Source organism: Crotalus tigris, unplaced genomic scaffold (genome assembly GCF_016545835.1).
Source record: "Crotalus tigris isolate CLP2741 ecotype Arizona unplaced genomic scaffold, ASM1654583v1 scf7180000024384.25900115:4084858, whole genome shotgun sequence".
In the NCBI taxonomy this organism is placed as follows: domain Eukaryota; kingdom Metazoa; phylum Chordata; class Lepidosauria; order Squamata; family Viperidae; genus Crotalus; species Crotalus tigris.
The window spans coordinates 2,196,266-2,221,877 of NW_024100554.1; the positions used below are offsets into that span (position 1 = coordinate 2,196,266).

A 25,612-nucleotide genomic window follows, 5' to 3' on the forward strand; every position below is an offset into this window, starting at 1 on the left:
AACTTTGTCACTTCAAGTGCTAATCCAAGGTTAACTGCTACAACATATTGGTTTTTCACTGGCTTGGCTATTACCATCCATACTGCACGCACACACACTAGCCAAATAAGGAATCAAAATTCTGTATTACATAGTAGACCACCAATTGCCTTGATTTTCTAATTGCCTTTTCAGTAAAGCTGACAGCCATTGTTTTTTGGTTACACAGGGAGGGATTACAGCTGGCAGAATTGAAATATGGAACACTTAGATAAAACAGAATTTACACTGAGAATCCAATTTCTTATTTAATAGTCTTCAGAAGGAAACACATCTGAATATATTGGAAGAGATAAGATTTTTCTTTCTACTCTAGGCAGTGATTAAATATTAATATTAAATTACATTTTTATAGTGAAGAGAACACTGAAAAATTTACTCATTCATTGTTTGCATAGGGAGGGAGGGAGGGAGGGAGGGAGGGAGGGAGGGAGGGAGGGAGGAAGGAAGGAAGGAAGGAAGGAAGGAAGGAAGGAAGGAAGGAAGGAAGGAAGGAAGGAAGGAAGGAAGGTGATACATACCTGGACTATTTCTAACATTTCTGCTTTGCTGATGTATCCATTTCCGTCCAGGTCATACATACTGAATGCCCACTTCAGCTTTTGCTCCAGTTTCCCTCGGGACGTTACACTCAAAGCTATGATAAATTCTCTGAAATCTATTGTTCCATCGCCATTTGCATCAAATGTACGGAACACATGTTCAGCAAATTTAGAAGCGTCCCCATAAGGAAAAAAATTCCCATAGATTTTCTTAAATTCCTCCATGGACAAATGTCCACTTGGACAGTCTCTGAGAAAGCCTTTGTACCATTCCTGGATCTCATGTTCAGTAAAGTCTGTGCTTTCTAGCAAATCTTGCATCACTTCTGGGCGTAACTTGCTGTTCTGTTTTCCCATGGTGGTATCAGGATTTTATCTAAAGAAGGGAGGGAGAAAAAGCAGTTTATTCTCTTGTTTACAAAACCAAGGGATGATGAGCAGTGTGGGCCTTAGACAATCTTTTAAAAGGCTGGTTCTCTTGGTGATGATTAACATTTTCATTTGAAATAGCTCAACGAAGTCCACTTCTCCCAAACCAGAAGAATCCCTCAGCATGCAAATGAGAAATAACATATTTTGATTTGTAATTGAACTTCCTTACGTGAATACCATTTTGTGTTTTGTAAGACAGTATGGAAGAGAGATCCCTGCTCTTAAGTGGGAAGAGACATGAAAGACGGAAGAAGGATCTAGCTAGACATGATCTAATGAGCCAATGCAAAGCCTTACCAAAGGCCTACTCAGAGGCCCTGTTTTCTTTAAGGCAGTTTATATCCTGTAATGCAGAGTTTCTCAACCTTCACAATGTACTGGATGGGGAATTCTGGGAGTCAAAGTCCACACATCTTATAGTTACTAAAGTTTAAAAACACAGTTGTAGTGAATTGTTTTATTTACTATATTCATATAGCTATCTATCTTACATTATGACCGGGGGGGGGTATACATAATAAAACAATTATCTATTTCCAGAGGGCATAACCAAAAGAGGTTTTCAAAAAAATGTCAGTTTTACAAATTTCACTCTAAAAGCTTACTGCAGGCATATTAACCTAGTGATCCCCAAATGATTTTGACTGCAATTCGTACATGCAATAGCTAAACCCACTGTTTACAGGTATTGGAACCTTTAATCTAAAATACCTGAAAATACTTATTCAATAGTAACAGTGGGATATCTGCTCCAATAATCAAAGCCAGGGCAAGACAAATTCATACAGACTTTCTGAAATGTAAAGAACAGAAAGGGTTACAAAATCATATTGATCAACTAATTAGATTAGTAATGTCCATATAAAAGAGACAACATTTCTGTGTTTAATGCACATTATTATAAATATTAATGGTGTTGTTCTATTGTTTGTCAGGTTTCTGTGACTATTATATCATAAATTTGTGAAAGTACACATAGCACTTTTTTGGTAAAAATAAAAGGCAGAGAATGTGATTAAGGATTCAATGCAGTATGAATTTTTCATACTCCTTTATATTCCTTAATGACCAGCTCTCAAATCCAATTAGTTATTTTAAACTGGTTTAGGTAAGATTCTTTGATTTTTTTAAAAAGAAAAAAGAAAAAGAAAAAAGCCAATAAAATACACATTTTTAAAACTGGAAAGTCTTTCCCCCTGAAAGTCATTAAAAATGTAGCCCCAAACATTGTTCTAATGTCCACATTTATAATTAAGTTATGAAAATTAGATTTCATTACCAGAACTTCGCTATAGTCATAATGGATCTAAGAAATTAAAATCACGTCATATATCTAATAAGCAACATTTTAAAAACCAACATTTCAACAACAAATTCAGCAATTTCATTAGTTTTCTCAATAGTTCTCTACAAGGGAGTACGTGAAGAAAAAGATTCTCAACGTCTTGAATAATGAGAGATTCTTTGAGTTATTTTCAGGAGTTACAACAGCAATTTCTACACAGGAAGTGGTGGTAAACAAGATTACATTTTGGTAGATGGTCACTTTAATAGCATAAACAAAGGCAGAAAATCCAAACCCACAAAGAAATGATTTTCCCCAAATATGTCTTAAGGAAATGCAATTTAACATCAAAATTACCATCATACTGTAAATGTGGTACAAAATACAAGAACATCCCACTGCTCCATCCCTTTCCAGATTTCTGTTCCTTTCCCTGTTCCTCTCACCACAATCCACTTATATCCCAAGGAAGCTCATAAAGATCTCTATCTTATTTATCCCCAAAACAAACCCATCATGTAAAATGACGTGTGATTAGCATAAAATCTTCAAGAAAGCTATATGACTTAGAGTTCGAACACAGAACATCTCCCCTTTTCTCTGAGACTTTAACCATGATGCTACATTAATTCTTATAGGTTTTTGGCCTTCTTAATGTAGGGTTGGGGGGAGTTTCCTTCCTGTTCAATCTTGTCCAATTCTCATAGACTGCCTGGATAAATCCCTACAATTTTCTTGGCAAAGTTTCTCAGAAGGGGTTTGCCATTGCCTCCTTCCTAGGGCTGAGAGAAACTGACCAGCTAAAAGTCACCTGGTTGACTTTGTGCCTAAGACTTGACTAGAAGTCATGGTTTCCCAGTCCAGGGGTATAATTTAATAAGAGTTTTAATAATAATGTACCACAGGCTCAGACTAAGTATGAACTCCCAGTAAGTTGCAGTAATTGTCTACAGTATATCTTCTACACTACCTTAATGGCTTTTCCAACTTGAGGTTCCCTCCAGCCTCAATATATTGGCTCACATCTCTAATTACTCCCAGCCACCACAGCCACATAGATCACCTTATATGGATTGTGTCAAATAGAAGTACTGTGAAAGGAATTTTTATTATTCAGTGTGTGCCCAATGTGCTCATACCTAAGACATCCATGTTCCCTCAGTCTCTACTTGTTTAGTGTATAAATCAATCGATTTAGTCTACTTTTTTAGTGTAGATTTAGTTACTAAACTGCTTAACTATCTTTCCTGAATACAACTCTATCGTGGCATATATTTTCCTTGAATTGCAATCTTTGTTTAATCAATGAATGGCATTCGATTCACAATGTCTCCATAAAGCGCAACATTCCCGAAGATGCTGATAATGGTATTATAGCATTACCAAAATGGAGTCCAGGGTCAAAGAATCGGAATAACAGCCAGTTTGATTGGTGTTCATGGTGCATTAGCACACTTTTACAATCTTGTCAGAAGGGGATGAACAGAATTCTGTATGTTCTAACCTGTAATCGGTTATAAAGCAACTCTTTGTTAATAGCCAAATGTGCTCTTCTTCAATCTTTGTAACATATATAAGAATTTGGCGGACAGTCTCTGGCATTCTTATGGCAGGAGACTAGTGACTCATTCTAACTGGCTAGCTTTAATAAAACAACTGTTGGATCCCCTCCAATTGTTGGTGTGTTCTTAGGTAGGTTTTTTCCAGGATGTTGCCTTACCTGTTCTTTTTGCTATCCTTCTGTGATTGGTCTCTCACTCAAATTACTTCCAACTGGAAGAGGGAGTTTTACTTTTCCTAATAGATAACATGACATGTAGGTGCAGCTATCCAAACAAAACCTGCAAAGGGCTAATAATCAACTATCCCAGTTGCCCAAAAAAAAAGGGGGGGGAACCAAAACAAGGAAGCATTTTTTCAGCCAACTATCCTAACTGTAAAGGTCCGATGACACAAAGCTAAATAGCAAATCAAAAGGTATATGTGATCTTTATAGCCAACAAAACACAAAGCAAACCAACATCTGTAATTATATGAGTATCTCTGGTCAAGATAATTCAACCAGGAAGAAAGCCACAATACGTTTGGGAGGTGGGCAAATGCGCGCACATGCACACATACTCATCGTGTTCCAGTGAAATGAATGAAGCATCTGGAGCATAAGGAATGACAGATTTGAAATCCAGAAATATCCATAATGGAGAAATGGATCGGGAAGATGGCAGAGCTTGCAGAAATGGCTAAATTGACTTGTTTGATTAAGGAAGGAACAACAGTTATAAAACATTGGAAAGCCTTTATAGACTTTTTGTTGAAAATGGATAAATAATGGGTGGTTTGGGGATTTATTGATTGAAAGGTTTGTTTAAGGGAAAAAGGGAGCCATGATATGTAACCTAGAAGGGTGGAGATGGTAGTTATTATGTTTGTAACGGCTGTAAAGATTGGAAGTCACTTCTCTAGGTATCCCTCTTTTTCTTTGTCTTGTGTTCTTTCACTTTTTCTTTTATTCTTTCATATTTCTTTTTCACATTTTGGTTCTGTAGTTTTTTAATCTCATGTAAAATTTTCTTTATATTAAAAAAACACTCCAGATCAGAAATGTTTTTGAGGAACAAAAGCTTGCATACACAAAAATTGAGTGCAAAATATACTTCACCATAATAAAATAATAAAGAATGAAAACATGCATTTAGATGTTTTCATAGTCCAAACACCAATTTTTAAAGTATTTAGTCCTAAAATAAACTCTATGAGGAGAGGGGAAGATTGAACTGCCAATGTATTAGTGCAAAGTGATCCTCTATAAATAAGGAGCAAGTACTAAATTGAAAGTTATCCTTTAGAAAAGGGCTACATGATTTGAACATGATTCCATGCAGTACAATTAAGTCTGAATTGCCTAAAAATGCTTAACAAAGGATCCTCAGTTCATGGATTGGATGGGATTAAAGTAGGAGGAGGCAACATTTGAGCAACTGGGTTGCAACTTGGTCTCCTGTTTTTCCAGATAGGCATTTATTTGTGTTTGATTGTATATTACAACATTTCTAGGCTGCTCTAACCTTTCACAATTCAGAGTGGTTGACAAAAAATGACGTAACATCTCTGGAAGTGATAGGGCTAAATATTTCCAGTCTTTCTATATAGTGAGGGATTAGGGTAGAAATGGAGACAGGATGACCTGGAGGTCTACCCATTCCTTTCCCTACTCTTAAATCTTCCCAAACAGTCTAAAGTCTCACCAATAAAATCCAGTGATTTTGCTATCAAATTTCATAGGCACAATCTGGCCATGCTGGGAGTTCAGGAAGGAGTATCAATGTCTCCAATTTATACAGAGCAACTTTTCTGAATTCAAAACATAGCCCAGCTTTCCCTGACCTGGAGTCCTTTAATGATGCTGGGACTATAATTCTCCATCACTTTACTTTGCTAGCAGTGTCATCACGAGTGCTGTCAGTGTGTGTACATGCACACATAAATGTTTGGGAGCAGCCTTCTATGCAGCTGTGCAACCCGTACAAAGAACATGATTATTTTAACACTCTGGAAAGAGCTGTACCGCTTATATTTTTGTACTTAGCACAGCATTATTTCAAACACTTTGCAGAGCCCTGCTAAAGAACATAGTTTCAACTGCATTTGTTCTTTAATATTTAATTGCCTTCAACTGCTTAATAATACATGTTTGAACTATTTAACTATTTTCCTTTTTTTCTCCCAATAGCTTAGTTGTCCAATGTTGTCGGGTCTTGATCATTCATGCCAACTAACCTTGACTGGGCTCAGCTTCTTAATGTGTATCTTACATAAATATTCCTTATGTACTAGGAAATCTCCATGTTGAAGACAGGAGTCTGTCTTTGACAACTAACACCATGAAGCAATTCAGAAGGATTTGTAAATTAATTCATAGTTAGATTCTCCTTTCAGCCTTCCAGTTTCCTTTATTTTTATCATCTCGCAGATGATACTCTAGGGATAGGAGTACCTTCTCCAGCTGCTCTCTTCTCTTCCAAGGCCACAGAGCAAAAGCGTATTGAACACCTGAGACAGGAAGTCCCAAGAGACACAATTCACAGATGCAACAGTATACCCAATTCAACATCCAACATTCAACAAATAACTCAATTCAGCAATCCAGAAATTCTGGAGTTACCAAGCCAGGAATTTGTATATGACAGGTAAATACTTCTAACATTTACAAAAGCAAGAGCCCATAACACTCTGGAAGTCTCTGATTTAAACATGCTATTTTTATCTTGCCTTTATTATACTAATAAAGCTGCTCAATTCCTAGTGACAGACTTTCCCCTGCTGTACTTGGCAAACTCAAATAATATGTTTTGCAATAGTAACTGAAAACAACATGATTTTTGAAAATGGCACAAGAAACAGAGATAACATTTGGGAGCCCAGTCCTGATGAAGACCAATTTTATCAAAAATATTAATCCCTGCATCCAGGATCAGTGCAATGTGCTGTACAGATTTTGCACCATAAAAGGGCACTGGCACTAGTTGCAAGTACAAAAAAATGAGATGCAATATCAACAACAGACTTTGCATAGGCACCCTCAGCTGTTGAGACTAGTGATAAAATCAGGATCCAGCAGGCCCTTATGTAATTAAAATTATACATAATAAGCCATATTAAAAATGGTTTGGGAGGCATGAAGTAAAATTCTACAGAAGGGTGCCCTGAATGCCTGCAGTAATTGCCTGCATGATAAAGATTTGTTCCTGAAGATTTGCATTATTACAGTATTCATGATGCTACTAAAATAATATAAGCACCTTTTACAGAAGATGCACTGACAAAGCATAAAACCTCAAAGCTTCTTAGTAAACAATAAGTTATCATACAATGTGTGTAATGATAGTGATTAGCTATAGCTTTGTGGAATAAATTATTACTTTCCCTGAGCCCTAGTTGAGCATTTTTCCTCACAGAATTTCTATCCTATGAAGACAGTCTCCAACAACAATATATATATATGAGTTTTCGATATTGGAAACTGTGTAGTTTCCTGATAAGACTCCCTGATAAGTTTAAACCCTACATCAATCTACTTCAAGAAGAGAAGTTGGGACTGCAACTCTCATAATTCCCAGGTATCCTAACAAATTGGGGGAGAAACAGATTGGAAAAAGATACAACCAGGATTCTAGAATATAAAGAAGCACCAGCTCCTCTGTGTCAGATTGTTGGCTTCAATGTGAATGTCCAGTGAGCAATATGGATATATGTCCACAGAAAGTCTTGCTAGAGTTGAACACAAGAATTTCTTCTGACTTCTTCAGAATCTCTAGAACCCAAAACAATCATAAATCCCAAGAAAACAAATCAAACAATAAGGTCGGCAGAGATGAAAAAAAAGAAAAACTCAAACAACATTCAAGAGGTGCAGGAAACATATCCACACACAGGCATAAAAGCCTTAAATGCTTACATACAAATGCTCAAAGCTTGGGGAACAAACAGGGCGAACTAGAAGCAATAATATATGAGGGAGGGTATGACATAGTTGGTATTACAGAAACCTGGTGGGGCAAAACCCATGAATGGAATGGACTGATGGATTGTTCAAAAGAAACAGCTCTACAAAAAGAGGAGGGTGAGTTGCACTATATGTAAGAGAACACTACATATCTACAGAAATGCACATGATCAAAGGTAAAATCTCTCCAGAATGCATATGGGTCAATATAAAAGAGAAAAAAAGTGACATTACCATAGGTGTATATTACAGACCACCCAACCAATCAGAAGAAATAGATGAACTCTTTGCCAACAGTTAACCAATGTATGTAGGAAGCGTACCATAATAGTAATGGAAGACCTCAACTATCCAGATATCAACTGGGAGACAAACTCTGCAGCGAGCGGGAGATCAAACAGATTCCTAACCAACCTAGCCGATAACTTTGTAATCCAAAAGGTGGAGGAGGGAACTAGACATAAAGCCATATTGGACTTAATTCTAACTAATAGAAAAGAAGTGATTGAGGGAGTTGAAGTTGCCAGAACCTTGGGCGAAAGTGACCACATCATACTGGAATTTAATATAACACAAACACTAGCAATAGAAAACAATCCAATCAGTGTCTTGATCTTCAAAAGATCTGACTTTAACAAACTCAGAAAGAACCTAGGAAAGATCCCATGGATGAAAATCCTAAAATGGAAAACAACCCAAGAAGTGTGGGAAACACTCAAAAAAGGATCATAAAAGCCCAGACCAACACAATACCACTGAAAAAGAAGAACAGGAAATTCAAGAAGAAACCAGCATGGCTGCACAAAGATCTCTCTGACAAACTGAAAGACAAAAAGGACAAATACAAAAAATGGAAAGAGGAGCACATAACTAAGGCTGGTTATCAGCAGACAGCCAGAACATATAAAGTCAGGAAAGCAAAGGTTCAGAACGAACAAAGTCTTGCAACAGAAATCATGGATAATCAAAAAGGTTTCTTCCAACATATTAACAACAAGAAAAAAGTCAAGGAAACTGTAGGTCCACTAAAGAGAGAAGATGGCAAGGAAATAACAGGCAACAGGGAGAAAGCAAAGCTGTTTAACTCATACTTTACATCAGTCTTCACATAAAAAGAAACCATAGCCCAACATACAAAAAAAAAAAAAAAAACCACTGCAAAAGGCATACTAGAAACAAAAATTAAAATAAGCAAGAAAATGGTAAGAGAACACCTATCCGACTTTGACAAATATAAATCACTGGGGCCTGACAGATTACATACCAGAATTCTGAAGGAACTGGCAGATGTTATCTCAAAACCACTGCACCACATTTTTCATAAATCCTGGAGCACAGGGGAAGTACCTGAGATTGGAAAAGAGCTGATGTGGTTCCCATCTTCAAGAAAGGGAAAAAAACGGACCCAGGAAACTAGACCAATCAGTTTAATATCAATATTTGGGAAGATCCTAGAAAAGATAATCAAAAAACAGATCTGCAAACAACTAGAAGCAAACAAAGTTATGACTAATAGCCAGCACAGGTTTGTTAAAAACAAATCATGCCAAACCAATCTTATTTCATTCTTCGACAAAGTGACTAAACTAATAGACCAGCAAAATGCTGTGGACGTAGTAGACTTCAGTAAGGCATTTGATAAAGTAGACCACAACCTACTCTTGGTAAGCTAGAAAAAGATGGAATAGACAACAACAACACCAGATGGATCTATAGTTGGCTGGCAAACCATACTCAACGAGTAGTCCTCAACGGCACTACATCCACATGGAGAGAAGTAAGCAGTGGGGTACCACAAGGTTCCATCCTAGGCCGAGTACTCTTCAATATCTTCACCAATGACTTAGATGATGGAATTGAATGAGAACTCATCAAATTTGCAGATGACACCAAACTGGCAGAAGTAGCCAGCACCCCAGAAGACAAACTCAGGATTCAAAAAGATCTTGACAAACTTGAACAATGGGCCCTATCCAACAAAATGAGTTTCAATGTGGAGAAAACCAAAGTTTTATATTTAGGCAGGAAAAATCAAAGGTACAAGTACAGATTGGGTAAGACCTGGCTTAAAAACAGTAACTATGAGAGGGTCTTTGGAGTCTAGTGGACGATCACATAACCATGAGCCAGCAGTGTGCAACAGCAGCAGCCAAAAAAGCTAATACAATACTGGGTTGTATAAACAGAGGCATAGAATCAAGATAACGCAAAGTATTAGTACCTCTTTACAAAACCCTATTAAGACCACACTGGAATACTGCAGCCAATTTTGGTCACCATATCACAAAAAAGATGTTGAGAGTTTGAAAAAAATTCAGAGAAGAGCAACTAAGATGATCAAAAGCCTGGAGACTAAAACATATAAAGAACGGCTGCAGGACTTGGGTTTGGCTAGTCTAAAGAAAAAAAGAAACAGGGGAGACATGATTGGAGCATTCCAGGGGCTGCCACAAGGAAGAGGGCATCAAACTATTCTTCAAAGCACCAGAGGGCAAGACAAGAAACAATGGTTGGAAACTGATCAAAGAGAGAAGCAACCTGTAATTAAGGAGAAACTTCCTAACAATGAGGACAATTAACAAGTGGAATAGTTTGCCTCCAGAAATTGTGGGCACTCCATCACTGAGATTTTTAAAAAGAGGCTAGACAGTCACTTGTCTGAGATGGTATAGGTTCTCCTGCTTGAGCAGGGGGCTGGACTAGAAGATCTCTAAGGACCCTTCTAGCTCTAATCTATTCTCTATTCTACACCCAATTTGTAGATCAAGAAATCAGGTCAACCTTTTTCTACGTTTTTCCAAATTAGCATTTTTTCCCCAATTATTTCACAAGGATAAGACTTTCCCATGTAGGTGACAAGCCTTTTTTTATTCCTCATGTTTTCCTGCAAGTGCAAGGTTTTGGGGTTTTTTCAGATCTGAGTATTGATCCATTGGTTGCACAGGAATTTTTTGACTGCCTTGTTACTACCTGTTGTAGGCTGAGAGAGAGTGTCTGGCCTAAAGTCATTCAGCCGACTTTCATGCTTAAGGCAGGACTAGAACTCACATTCTCCTGGTTTCTAGTCTGGTGCCTTAACTACTAGCTCTCCATGTAGTTACAAGTCTTCTGTTCCCTAAATAGCCCAGGGGTCTGCAACCCTTACAACTTTAAGACTTGTGCACTTCAGCATAGTTGGCTGAGGAATTCTGGGAGCTGAAGTTCACAAGTCTTAAAGTTGTCAAAGTTGCTGACCCCTGAAATAGCCCAATGAATAGAGTTTTCTCTTGACTCTCTTGGGATTAGATAGAAGTGTGGAGAGGCCAGGAGGGTGCAGATTGCTGGAAAATCTATAGGTAGCTCTCAATTTAAAACCATTGGTTTAGTGAGTGTTTGAAGTTACAATGGCACAGAAAAATGTGATTTACAACCACTGCATCTCTCACAGTCATATGATCAAAATTTGAATCCTGGGCAACCAGCATGTATTTCGACAATTGCAGTGTCTGGGGGTCATTTGATCACCATTTGTGACCTTCCCAGTGATCTCTTTAAAGCAAAGTCAATGGGAGAAGCCAGCTTTGCTTAACTACAGTGATTTGCTTAACCACCGTGGCAAAAAAATGTTGTAAAATAAGGCACTTAACAATTGTGATCATAAGCTGAGGACTGCCTGTAATGAACAAGACATTCACATGTACACCCCTCAGCTGCCACCACCCCAAACCACACATTCCACCATGGAATTTTTCCTCTTGTTTGAATTATTTCTAAAGCAAATCCTCTTTCATCCTACTGAATGCGAACAGACTAAATAAAAGAAGCCCACAAAAAAATTCTTTGCTTGGTATGACCTGATCCCCAGACTTCTCATAATCTACTTACATGTGTATTTTGATAGTTTTATATTGTTCCATAACCAAACATCTTTGGATGGTTTATGTAAGAACGTTTAAAATTCAATATAAATAATAAAAGTGCAAAGTCATGTGAAAATACACAATAGATATAAAACAATACAAACAAATTTCAAAAAGCCTTTACTATTTTAAAAAGCCAAAGTCCATGGAAGTAGTAATCTATTTTCTTCAGAATTTGGCCTTTACCAAACATGGACACCGATACATCTATTTTCCAAATTTGATATCACACACTTTTATTCATAGCACAATGTCAATTAAAATAGGGAAATAAAAGTGCAACAAATGCCACATAAAGTTATGAAGATTATCATAAATATATTTATAAATAAACCCATTCTGAGATTTAAAATAGGGATTTTAAAAACCCATCCTGCTAATAAATTAAAGCATGGAAAGAAATATCAAGTTTCTTAAAAGTATCCCAAAAATGTTAGCAAATGAAACATCTAGAGAACTAAGATTTTAAGCTGAATAAAAATACACATGCCCTCATGCCCAACTATTCTGTTTTCTACATTAATGCAAGATCACTATGAAATTATTACCTTCTCAAAGTATATTCAATGAATACCTTTTCCCACCCATCATTCTCCAAACCATGCTTGTTAATGTCAAAGGTATAAACAGGAACAATTGCAGATTGCTATTTTTTTTATGAGCTTCTAGTTGTTTATGGAATTTAAAGATCAAAAGAGAAGGCTCTGTTCCTTTAGATTTATTCTGGCATAGATGTCCTACAGCTGCTGCATCTTGTCTTCAACTTCCCTTTATTTTTTCTTTGTAGTGTCTCAGCAGGTGGCTAGAGATGTGAGGGGAGACAGGAAGAAGCAACAATGTTCTCATCAGAAAGATGGTGTCTTCCAAGCATCCAGACTACAAAGACCATCTTGTTGATGGTTTCTGAGACTTGGCTTCATATTTTGCTATTGTTTCAGATGATGGTTTGTGAGCTCCCATCAACAGCCCCTCTCACCACCATTTCATCATTGCTGCATATATCAGGAGACAACTAAATTTACACCATTTAAGCATTTGAAATCTCTGATTTTAATATGAGAACCTTAAGCTGGTACATATGAAATCAATGGGGCCGAAAGTACTAAATTTAGAGTGGAAGACTTACTTCTTTACATATCTCTGTTACATTATTTATCATTGTTAGAGAACTAAGTAAAATCCAAACATCAAAGGTCAACTTTTCCAAGCTAGCATTCTTTAGATGGTTTGCTATTCACAGCTCATTTCAGTAGGAAATCTGAAAGCTAAGGTCTAATCCTATCTATGAGTGGCACAGTCTTCCTTACTTTGAGCTCTCACACTAGAGAGATAGATCTTAGGTCATGCCTTCATATTAGATGTTCCATGATTAGAACCTTAAAGTGAGGACTTTTTTCTGATTTTTTTTTTATAACTACTGACTACCAAGAGGAAGTGTATGACAGCTATGTGAAATTGATGATATCCTTCTTAGTGGGATGAAACCAGTTGTACACTGCCTCCTGGGGGTTAGTAATTATAAAGTCAAAGGAAGTTCCACCTCAGCGTTTCTCAACCTTAACAACTTTAAATTGGTTGGACTTCAAATCTTAGAAGATTAGAAAGGTACCATAATCAGTGAATTAACAAATCTTGATGGGATGGTCATCCGCAGGTGTTTTTTTGCTTTTGTCAACTCAAGCTCAACTCCTGGAGGTTTTTAAGAAGAGACCAGGCAGTCACTTGTCTGAAATGCTTGAGCAGGGGGCTGGAGAAGACCTCCATGGTCCCTTCCAGCTCTATTCTATTCCTTTCATACATGCATGCAATCTCCCAACATGTGTACAGAATGGATAGACTTGCATCACAATGCTCATTTGTCACTCTTTCCATTCCTGCTCCTCTGCACTTACAATATCTTAATATGATGCAAACTAAAATGAAACTAAAATTTTGGAGTTTCATGCAAAAGTAAAATCCTAGCACTGGCACACTATGACTCTTTTCTTCCACCTCCGTTGGGCAATATTATCACTGGATTTGTGCATTAGCAATGTGTCCTTGCAGTGGTATACCTTCAGCACTGGAAATACCAGGGCAGAAACAATAATGCATCAATGCTGAGCTTCCAAGGATCTTGTCTTTCTCTGTTTCTCAGTTTCTAGGATCCCTTCTTAGTGAATTACCAGCATGATTTAAGAAAAAAAACAACAGGGCCCAAATGCAGAATTGCTGATTGTATATAGTAATAGAATTATAGGGGTTAGCATTACATTGTGGGGATTTGGAAAACAAAAGTGAGTAGGAAGCGTTTTGAGGGATCTGAGTACAGTTTTTCATTTTTTTTTCAATAATCACTCTCACTCTTTTCCCACAAGTTGATTCTGGGATTTCCCCCCCCCCCCAAAATAATGGACAAATATTCACAAATGTGTGTACCAAAATACATGAAGTGTCAGAGAGAAAAGTATGTTAGCAATTCATTTCCTTTGTGAATGAAGGTAAGGATTTTTTTAATGAAAAGATTGAGTGGAACTTAAGAGAGCCGACAGGACAATTACTGAGCAGTCCCAAAGGATCATAAATCAGAACTGCCTAGCAAAGTTTTCTCATATTGCCAAAAAAAGCAAATCTTGATTGGTTGAAGATTCTTTATGACTTCTTGTAAACTATCTAGGTCAGGGGTGTCAAACTGCTGGCCTGCAGGATGGATGCATCATGCTGAAACCAGGCCCATCCCATTGCCGGCAATGGAAAAAAGCCGCGATAAGTCGTGACACATCACGTGACTTGTGAGTTTGACACCCTGATCTAGGTCTTCACACCTTGGTTGTACTTCTTGCTTTAGGACACCTGCTGCCGTCACCAGGGTACACCCTACTTGGGATCCTAACCCTAAGAGAGGGAGGCCTTTCACAACAGCCTAAAACTGAAAAAACAATGTAATAATTTTTATAATGAGAAACCTCTGGATATATAGCTTAGAGGCAAGTAACCAGAGATTTTAGCCCTTCATATCTCTCCTGGGAAATAAACTAATAACACTAGAGATAATAAAATCAAATTTAAGAAATGCTCCGAGCAGACTAAAAGATGAAGTTATGAATGTTTTCTCTTGTAGAATTGAAGGGGATGCAAGTTAAATGTACTGAATATTACAAATAAAATTAGTATCTTCTTCTCAAGCCCAAAGAATAGAAAGCAAAGCCGAGACAAAGGCTCAATTTTTCTAATTTGCATACAGACTTTTTAAAAAAAAGGAAAATAAAGTTGGCTTAGCATGACGCATACACAAAAGGAAGAATTGAATACTATTTCATACCTAGACTTTTACTATTGTCTCTACAGAAAGTAGCAATTTTTCAAAGTGGGGGAGCTCTGTTTCATTTGTCTGATTTCTTCCAGTGTTGGGGGTAAACATCACTTTAACCAGGTCCTGAACCCCCTCTCGCGCAGTCTGCTTCTCTAAGTTTTCCCCATTTCAACTATAGGTAGTCCTCAAGTTATGGCAGGAATTTCTATGGGTTTGTGAAGCACATCACATGACTGCATTGGTTAGCAACAGCAATCCCTGCAGTCCCCATTGCCATCATTAAGTGAGGACTGTGGGCCATTAAGCGGGCACCTCAACACAATTTCCTGCTGACTTCCAATTACTAAAGTCAGTGCCTTTATCAACTACCCTGGCTTCAGTACTTGGCTAAATCCACGCCACCTATTTCAGCAGAAGTTTTTAGCCTGCAATCACCCCCTCCGCCCAAAACTACAGTTTCCAAGCCTCCCTCCTGGAACGTCACGCCTGTTGGAAAACTGAAACCTTTATTCTTCATTCCAGCTGACTTCCTGGAATATAGAAAACATTCGTAATAATCACTTCAAATGAGAAAAAATGTTTATACCTCCACATTCTTTTCCACATATATCATTTTCTCAAATGGGGAACTCTGGATGAGCTGGCTCTTAACTCCCATTCTGGCTGGGGATTTTGGAGGAGAAATATGTCTTACTTAAGGTCATTAAGCTTCACAAAAGCCATCTAAAGATATATAATCTAATTAAAGACATATGGAGAAAAAAAATATCAGTCACACATGACATAATATATTTGAAGGGACACTGTACATGTGCTTTGGTCTTACTCACTGCTGTTTTTGCCCACTGATATTATCATTGTAAACAAGGTTCTTAGTAGGAATAAGATAGTATCACTAATTATATTCAATTGTATCCCCCCCAAAAAGAGATTAATATTCCTGGAAGGATACTTACATATCAGATTTTAAAGCCTGGTTAACAAAATTTGTCAATTTTCAACTTTTGAATTATCTTTTTATTGAAGAAAATGGCATTCTAGACATTATGATTCCATGCGGCCAGGAGTAAAAAGTGAGTTGCAGTGATATTACAAACATGTAACTACTATCTTGGAGAAAAGTAGAATAATTCAAAGGGTTTCTTTCGCTTTTTCTGTTTTTTTTACACTTATGCCAGCCTACTAGTTTTGTTTTGTTTTTATGTACAGTTATATTTGAATTACATTCATATGTTACTAAATTTCTCCTTTGTAGTTTTAAAAAAAATGAAAACCTTTTTAAATTAAAGAGATTCATTTAACTAAAAAAGGTATTGCACCACCATTTTATTGAAATGTAAAGTAGGTCCAGATAACTGTTAAGAGACCACAACATTATAATGAATATAGCCTTTTGAAAATGAAAATAAATATCTAAATCTCAATAAAACCACTTTGCAGAAAAATCCACACATTCTGCTATAAATTAAATCCTAAGGTCACTGTTAAGGGGCATTATTTATTTACTTACTTACTTATTTGATTTCTACAGCCACCCATCTCAGAAAATGACTCTGGGCAAATATAGAAATCAATCAGTCAATCAAACAAACAAACGTATTCCTTGTATCTGACAGAAAACTCAAAGTGAATGAATTGTGATTCCTCCTTGCCCCTTTCTAGTTTTCTAGCCATTTCATCCAATTTTGCTTAATGTCTCCATCCCAACATAAATAGTTAAGGAGCAGAAGGGGTTCTGTAATAACAAATTAAGGCAGATATAAGTGCCCCAGGATAATGTTTCAAGATCCAGTCTGGGTCAGTCACCAGAACCAAAGGTTTGGTCTTCTGAGCTTTCAGACTCATGCTGAAGCCCATCCTCAAGAAACTTCTCTTTAGCAGAGTGTGTGCTTTGGACTATTCTGTGTATGGTGTATATATGGTGTCTGGTTATGTTTGGCCTTTTAGTTGTCAATTGGGGTGTTGATGGCTGACTATTAAGTCACTGGCGGTTGTTTCCTTGTGTTGACAAGCCCTCACCACCTAAGTACTTGATAAGCTGGTGGTAAATCAGCACTCCTTTTGACTGATGAAGGGCCCATTTCCCAAGCTTCAATCACTTCCCTGGCTACTTTTGTGCCTGCTCGTCCAACAATCTTAGCAGCTGCAGAATTGAGTGTATGTTCTTGTTCATTGCAATGTAAGGCTAACAGTGAGTTTGGGTCTCCTTGTCTGATTACTTGCGTATGTTCTTGCAATCTGGTGGTTAGCGTCTTCCCCATCTGTGCTACATAGTTACAGGGACAATCCATGCAGGGGATCCAGTAGATTATATTGGAATATCTCCTGCCTCAAGTGATCTTTATAAAGCATAATTGTACTCATTCTGTAATAACTTCCAGGATGGTAATAAATATTGCCTAAACTTAGCCACAAAAGTTCATTGTGTAATTATGGCCATGAACTATCTTTTACCCAATATCCATCACTGGATTATCTCATTGCATAATCCATCACTGAAATATTTCCATCACTGGACAATTTGCATTACTGGATAATCCATTACTGGATTATTTTTCAACCAAATCCACATTTGTTGTTGCTGAGGTTAAAATTGAAAACAGAGTAATCTATATTAGTAATAGAGATTATTTATTAGATTATCCCTCCTTTATTACTGTATAAGTAACTCAACGAATATACATAATACTCTTTCCTCCTCCTATTTTCCACATAGCAGAATACATTTTTTAAAATTACATTGAAAGATTTGAACAATTATATTAATATAATATAAAAATAGAGCTGGTACTTCTTGACATATTTCTTATCTGGACTACCTCACAAGGCTGATATTAACTTTGCAAGACTCAAAGTACATTTCTTAACGCTCACCTTTACAGTCCAAGAAACTAGAGAGCTTCCCTTGTGAGGTGTTTACCATGCCCCATTTCTTCTGCAAACTCAACTATCTCTTATCTAACTATTTTTAGACTGTGGCTTTTCCTCCTGTCTCCCAGGGTCATTCGCACATATCATTACGATGAGCAAATTTTTCAAGTCTGTTTGTGTCTTCTTTTCCTTCCTTCTTATAACACAGGTTGGCAACTATGGCATCTTTATGACCTGTGGGCTTTAACTCCAGGAATTCCTCCAAGAATTCTATCAATAATGGCCCAAATTAGGAGCATTGATGGGAAAGTAATAAAAGGCAAGATGGCAGTCTCAACTATATAACTGAAGCCCCACCCCTTTTATGTGACCCTGCCTCTGATGCAAGTGGAGTACTTGCCTTTGTTTTTAAATTCAAAATAAAAGATCCCAATCTCCATTTCTTGGAGGAATATTTGTCTTTTCATTTTTTTTTCAGGCCAGGTATTAAGTAGATGCATATTTTTTGAGCCCCTTGAGGCCGTTCTGAAATGTTTCCATAAGAATCTGTGGCTCTGAATTAATCATCTGCTAATATAGAAATTAGTAAACAAGTAAGTATTAAATACTTTCAAATGAAACTATTTTATAATGCCATCTGTATATCTAATGGACTGAGTAAGGATAACATAATTATACATCTGCTCTTTTACTCTTATTAATGTCTATAAAAAAGCACAATATGGTGAAGGTTGTAGTCATGGCAACCACAAAGTAGCCTAAGCAATAAGGAATAATTGCTGTTACGATTCAAGGTAAATATCTCATTCTCTTGTTCCCACCTACACCCTACTGTAAAAAAAAATAGCACACAATATTTTACATATATCTTTTCTTTTTAACAATTTCTTTTGCATGGCAGTAGATAATGTTTAAATAACAACAAAAATGTAAGGTGGATAATTTATTAATACAGCTAGGATGAAAACATTTTAAAACATTGAGTGGTAGAAAAAGCAATGATAGAAATAAAGATCATATTGTCTTAAATTCCTGACAAGCCAACTATTAACCAATAAACCAATCCACCTTTAAGCCAATGCAGCCAATTTGGCCAACAGGAATTTCTGCATGTTATAGTAAGTTAACACATTGCTGACTTTAAAAAAGGAATTTACATGCTCTCCTCATCTCTTTCATTATGCTTATTTACCATATCTTCCCTCAGCTTATTTTTTTCCATTTACCTTTTTTCATCATCCAAGTTTCACAATGTACCTTCATGCTTAATTCCCAAATATTCCCATAGGTGTCTATAGAGGGGGAAAAGTGATGCCGCATAGGCTACTGTGTCATTATGAATATAAAGTATGCAATTTATATTAATCATGGCAAATTCATAGCATTTATGGTTGGCATGTGATTTATCCCCACTTTTATTAGTTATAAGTAACTCAAGATGGCAAACATTCCCAGTATTCCTTTTTCCTAATTTCCCCACAACAACCTTGTGAGGTGAATTGGGCTGAGAGAGAGTGACTGGCCCAAAGTCATCTAGCCAACTTTCATGCCTAAATTGGGACTAGAACTCACAGCACCCTCACCCCTACACCAAACTGGCATGATGATGTCAGGATGTGTGTGATATCACTGTGCCTTGCACAAGCTTCTATAGTCCCCAGTGGATAAGATTGCTAATCCTGCAGTTCTGATGTTCAAATGCATAACTACAGAATGGGCAGTACCTGGCTCAATAATAGTAACTGTGAGAGGGCTCTTGGTATCCTAGTGGATAATCACTTAAATCTTGGGGTTGCATCAACAGAGGGATAGCATCAAAATCACAAAAAGTGATAGTGATACTCTACACTGCACTAGCAAGGCCATATGGAATACTGTGTCCAATTCTGGTTACCGCAAAAAAGATTTTGAGACTCTAGAAAGAGTGTAAAAAGCAACAAAGATGCTTAGGAGATGATGAACAGTTAAGAAAACTAGATATGTCTAGCCTAACGAAGAGAAGGCTTAGCGGTGACATGATAGCTGTCTTCTGGTACTTGAGAGGCAGTCATAGCGACAAGAAGGTTGACTTATTCTCCAAAGCACCTCAGGGCAGGAAAATAAGCAATGGGTGGAGGCTCATTAAAGAGAGATCCAACCTGGAATTAAGGAGAGATTTCCTGACAATAAGAACAGCTTACCTCCTGGATTTGGAGTGCCGCATTGCTGGATGTCTTCAGGAAAACTGGACAGTCCAGAATGGAATGTCTCTTGCCTTGGGCAGAGGGTTGGACAAGAAGATCTCCAAGGTTCCTTCCAGCCCTGTGATTCTATGATTCTAAGAAGAGAGGTTTCTTCCTCTTCATATGCTTCAAGTTGTCTATGAATTGCTACAACTCAGCATGTCTGTAATGATTTAAAGTGAAAACTAGGTGTGGAGCTGCAGGCTACATATTAATTCAATATCCAATTTCTTAGGAGGTTGAAAGTTCAACCTAAAATATTTCTGTTAAAACATCTCAGGTTAGTGTGCGAAAAGCCCGTGTTTAACAAAACCATGAGATGCTACTTCCTGTCAGCCAAAATTAAAATGAGAACAAATAAATCACAGGAGTATTTTGCTATTTAACTCTTTTATCTATTTAAAGGAAAATAAGAGACTAACACAGGATGAGAAGACACTTTTTCTAAATCTAAAAAGAAACAGATAAATATTTGGACTGAATCTTGTTTTTGATTGGAACCACTCTTGTCTCTCTCTTTGCATTTTACTTTCACATCACAACTATCAACAATCAGACTAGATGTTTCAGTGGAAAGGGGCTATTGCAACTCTACTAACTTAGATCAGATCAGCTCCCCTTTTCTAACTGTAAGAAAAGTGTTTAATAACTTAACAGATATTTTAGGGAAATCTTAGTTTACTGTTGACTTCAAATCTTTGATGACCGAAAAACTACAGTCCTCCCTCGAGTTGTTGAACCAAAGCTGAAAAATTAGGTCACCAGATGTATTGATTTAGAAGCTGAAAGTGATACAATGATTATAATGGAATGAAACATGAACTCTTTCCATTGGATAGGAAAGATAGATTGGATCATTTTTTTAGTATAATTGCTTTAGCTACAGATTCCATTTATTTCTTCATGTTATCTCTGATCTCAAGCAATTAAAAATCAATATTCACCGCCTAATGACCACAAGACACATCACTGTATAGATAAAAAGTGCAGGATTTATTCTACTCTCTTGGTCTTCCACTCTGCTTACTCTTCATTTATAAGATTCCTATCTCATCGTTATTTCTTTCTACCTGTTTTTCCAGGATTGGAGTCCCTGAGCACTTGTCCCTGACTTTGTTCTGGTGGGGTATGCGGTAGACTTTGACCAACCTAAAATGTATTTCCTCAGATGAATCTTTTTTCTTCTGAAAGCTATAAGCCTGTTTCACTATACTGAAATTACTTTTCCACTCTCAGGAATGCTCACATACATACACAAATACAGGCTACAGCTACAATCCAGATGTTAAGAATTTTAAGAGGCCAAAGACTTGCTTAGTTTTGTAAGAAAAATGAGGGAAACCTGGTACGTGCTAAGAGATTTTAAACCAAGTTTCTCCTGGGTTTTTTTGTTCTAAAAATAAGAGTCACTTTGCAGAGTTATTAGCTGCCTTTCCCCTTTCCGCTACTTTCCGCTACTCCAGCATAGCAGGAAGTAAAAGGACCAGCTGTGTTTGTATCTTGAAAACAAGAGACAGAAAAAGACTACTCTACACACAGCCTGGATATCTGGAATTAAATGGAATGACGCTTTTACAGGAGTATATATCAAGCAATTACCCAGACGCATTTTAAAACGGCTCTGTAGACACTGTTGTCTCACTGTTCTGAATTTCTCTGCTTCTTTTCACCATCTTGCCACAGTAAATGCATTTACAGGAGGAAATGCAGAATAACTGCCTTTATTATTTTTACTATGTTTTATCCTATTTTTCTGCTAAATCCTAGGGGCAGAATTTTTAAAAAATCGAAACCACAATACTAAAAACCTTAGAAAAACAGATAAATCCTCATGAGCTATTTTAAATTGAAAAGGTCTCATGAAGAGGAAAGGCTGGCTCTTCCAAAAAGATGAAAGAGTAAACAGGGGTGGAGTACAAGTTCCAAAGGATGAATTCCAGAGCTTGAGGGTGCCACCAGTCTCCTCCATTATATGCATGACAAACAAGCATGAGGAAGTGATGACATTTTTAAGGTAGAATCTCCTGCTGACCTTAAGATTTCAACAGGCTCCTATTACAGTCAATGATCTTTTAGAAAAAGGATTCAGAATTGACACAACCAGGAATCATCTATCCAAAAATGTTTTTAGCTATTTTGTAAGAAATGCTGAGATGCAAAACATATTTTTGTGCATGACATAACTATTTTCAAGTGGTTAGTGCATCCCTTGTTTAATGTGTTTTGTTTTAACCCATCCAAGAACTGTCTTTAGTTTGGGAAAATAAAGAATATGGGAATTTTAATCAGTGTCAGTTTTAATCTGATTTTTGCCTCCGACAGCTACTATTCATTAAAAAGAATTCTAGACTGTCCAATTTTTACACAATAAGTCTTGCTGCTTACTAGATAGTAATAAATTTTTCATCACATAAGCTCTGATGTGTTATACTCCATTTCATTAGGGAAATCAAGATCCATGGTAGCTGTAGTCATATAATATTTAACTTTTACGTATACTAACCCAGCTCTCATTGCACTCTGAGATACAGACATGAGTATACCTGATGATGAATAGCACTTTATTACAAACAGAATTGAAGCTAGATATTTCTTATTCTTGTGCACAAATAAAAAAGGAAAAACTTAATGGTAAGTCTAACTTTCATAATGTCTGGTTTAAATGAAGCTGCTCATGAAGAGCATTCAGAAGTGGTAGTTTGTCCAAAATATAGCGCTTTGGTTTGTAATGGGTATCCTTTGAAGCACCCACCTAATATCTTTAAAAAGCTGCACTGAATGCCAGACACCAGATACAATTCAAGGTGCATCTTAGGTTAATAGATATGAGTTACCTATAAGCCCTATAAATAAATAGATAAATAAGCATCCTTCAAAGTACAAGGAAAGCCTCACCTCTCAGGTGCTTGGAAGAAGTTACTAGGGCAGTGGTTCTCAATCTTTTTAATGCCGCGACCCCAACCAGTCATAAGTCGAGGACTACCCAACCAGTCGTAAGTCAAGGACTTTCCCTGCCTGGGAGTGCCGCGCATGCGTGGTGCTGCCCCCTGCACCGGCGAAGGCGTAGCTGGCAAGCGGCAGAGACGGCGCAGGCCAATCACCGGCTGGGCCACCAGCTGGCCCAGCCCAAGGGAGGTAAGGCACCCGCTGGGCCCCACGCGTGCCAGCAACCCTCCCTGCACCCGCCGGCCTCCCACTCCCACCCCTGGCACTCTTTTATTTACATTTCTAGTAGTTGCTCAGCAGGGAGGGGTGGAAACTTCCAGACAGCTTGCCTTCGCTGCAGACAACTTGCAGCACCGTTTGCAGAATGGGACTTTTGGCGGGCTCAGCAGGGCAGAGACAGCCTGGACAATTCCTATTGGCTTTTGAAAGCCAATAGAATTAGACTCTATTCAAGAGAATCTATTCTATTGGCTTTCAAAAGCCAATAGAATAAAAGGGAGTAGCACAGCTAAGGAAAAGGGGAAAAAAATGGCGGACTACGTTGTTTGGCGACCCCTGTGAAATGATTGTTCGACCCCAAATGGGGTCCCGACCCACAGGTTGAGAACCACTGTACTAGGGAATCAGCAATATCAGCCCAGTCTAATTTAGACAAACTCTTTTTTCATACATAGAGAAAAAAAGTCAGATAGACACCAGGGAATCGATGGATCAATCTCTCTTAAAGAAAAACAGGCCAAGTGTTATGTAATTTGCATTTGTAGTAAGAAATAGCAATAGCTATAATAGCACTTAGACTTATATACCGCTTCACAGTGCTTTACAGTCCTCTCTAATTGGTTTACAGAGTCAGCCCCCAACAATCTGGGTCCTCATTTTACTGACCTTGGAAGGATGGAAGGTTGAATCAACTTTGAGCCTGTCAGAATCAAACTCCTGGCAGCGAGCAGTGAAATAGCCTTCAATACTGCATTCTAACCACTGCCCCACCACGGCTCCAATTACTAACATTTTAAACAATCAGTAAAATAATCATTCATCATTAGCAGGCAACATAAAAGGTTTTCATTTTATAAATTCAGCTTATAATCAAATTTGCAATCCATCTACAGAACAGCTTTCAGAGTTTCAGTATGAAGACCTCTTGCAAAGTTGTCTAATTGTCAATAATATCCATCCAATCCTAGAAATGTATTTAAACACTGTTTTGTTCTGTCTTCTTCTTTTTCACTCTATTTTCTTTATATACTTTATTCTTTAAGATAAGCTTTTAATAACTGGATGCCAACAAATCAGGTTTTAAGATGACTTCAGATGAGAGTTCAGCCAGCTATCAGAAACCAAAGCGGCTTTAGGACTAACCTCAGGATCAATCCAGGTAATCCCCCATCTAAGTACATTAAAGCAATAGTCAGAATCCAAATTTAATCCCTCAGAATCCTACTGATTCCAATGGCAGAAAGAAGCATAATGCTTGAAATAATTAGAATTTAAACCTCCTAACTATAAAAGGCACTGAAATTCTTTTCTCATAGACCTGCCTTGAATAGAATATTTAATGCTTTTAAAAGTTCTTCCTCCCCTCAAACTTTTTCATTTCAGATTTAAATAAATATCTCATTTCATCATCTGGATCACAGACAATAAAATTTTCTCTGTTTCTCCGATTTGGAGGAAAAAAGATAGGGTTAAACTTACTAATATTTGAAATTTGCCAGAAGTCTTCTTCAGAGACCCTCACCGGATAAATAACCTGCAGCTTTTAGGAGAAAGAAATTATAGCTATTAGCCAGCCAAGGAAGGGTCAACAGAGAATCATGAATTTAAATCCCAAAACGCCATCCATCCTTTTCATTGTACAAAGAATCCAAAATTTTATTTAAAATAGCTGCAGTGAACTTTCAACTCACTATAGTATTACTGAACAGACACTCTGTATTGTGCCAGTTTGTTTTCATTACTTTTATGGCACAAAAATTAATTTATCTTTGAAAGTAAGGAATATTAAAGAATATGTGGTAAGGATGAATAATTCTACAAACTTATTTTCACTGAACAAAATAAGCAGCCTATAGCTATGTCTAAACTAGGAGCCGTTGTATCACAGTGGTCAGAATGCAGTATTGCAGGCTAACTCTGATCACAGCCAGGAGTTCGATCCTGACCAGCTCAAGGTTGACTCAGTCTTCCATCCTTCTGAGGTTGGTAAAATGAGGATCCAGACTGTTGGGGGCAATACGCTGATATTTTTAAACCACTCAGAGAATGTTATAAAGCACTATGGAACAGTATAAGTCTAAGTGCTATTGCCAAACCATTAGAAAGAAAGCTTCCTTGATAATTAAATCAAGGGGTAGTGATAAGAGGTACAGTGCTAGAACTTTGGGGGAAACAAAAGTTAACAAAACATAAACAAAATCAAGTAGCATGGATGTGCAAATGCTTTAAAGGTTTTAAACGCCATAGTGCTAATATTCTAATAAAATATTAATGTCATAAATTTGATCACTACATCAGAAGATGAGAAAATGGCCAGTGATGCTTTTTAAAAAAAGTAAAGAAGAAGGATTTAAATGGTGTC

General features: G+C 37.3%; 1 protein-coding gene across 3 annotated transcripts in view; it reads right to left on the minus strand.

Moving 5' to 3' along the window:
• NCALD (neurocalcin delta) overlaps positions 1 to 25,612 on the minus strand; it is a 65,084-nt gene that overhangs the window by 19,590 nt on the left and 19,882 nt on the right. The window contains exons 2-3 of one of the 3 annotated variants that reach the window (XM_039328871.1): positions 24,730 to 24,790; positions 561 to 957 (exon numbers count right to left, since the gene is read on the minus strand). In XM_039328871.1, coding sequence (XP_039184805.1) covers positions 561 to 938 — 378 coding nt within the window. In that variant the 5' untranslated portion in view covers positions 939 to 957; positions 24,730 to 24,790. Of the gene's footprint in view, positions 1 to 560; positions 958 to 20,043; positions 20,392 to 24,729; positions 24,791 to 25,612 lie in introns of those variants that run through there. The other 2 variants (XM_039328870.1, XM_039328868.1) reach the window with 2 other exon arrangements.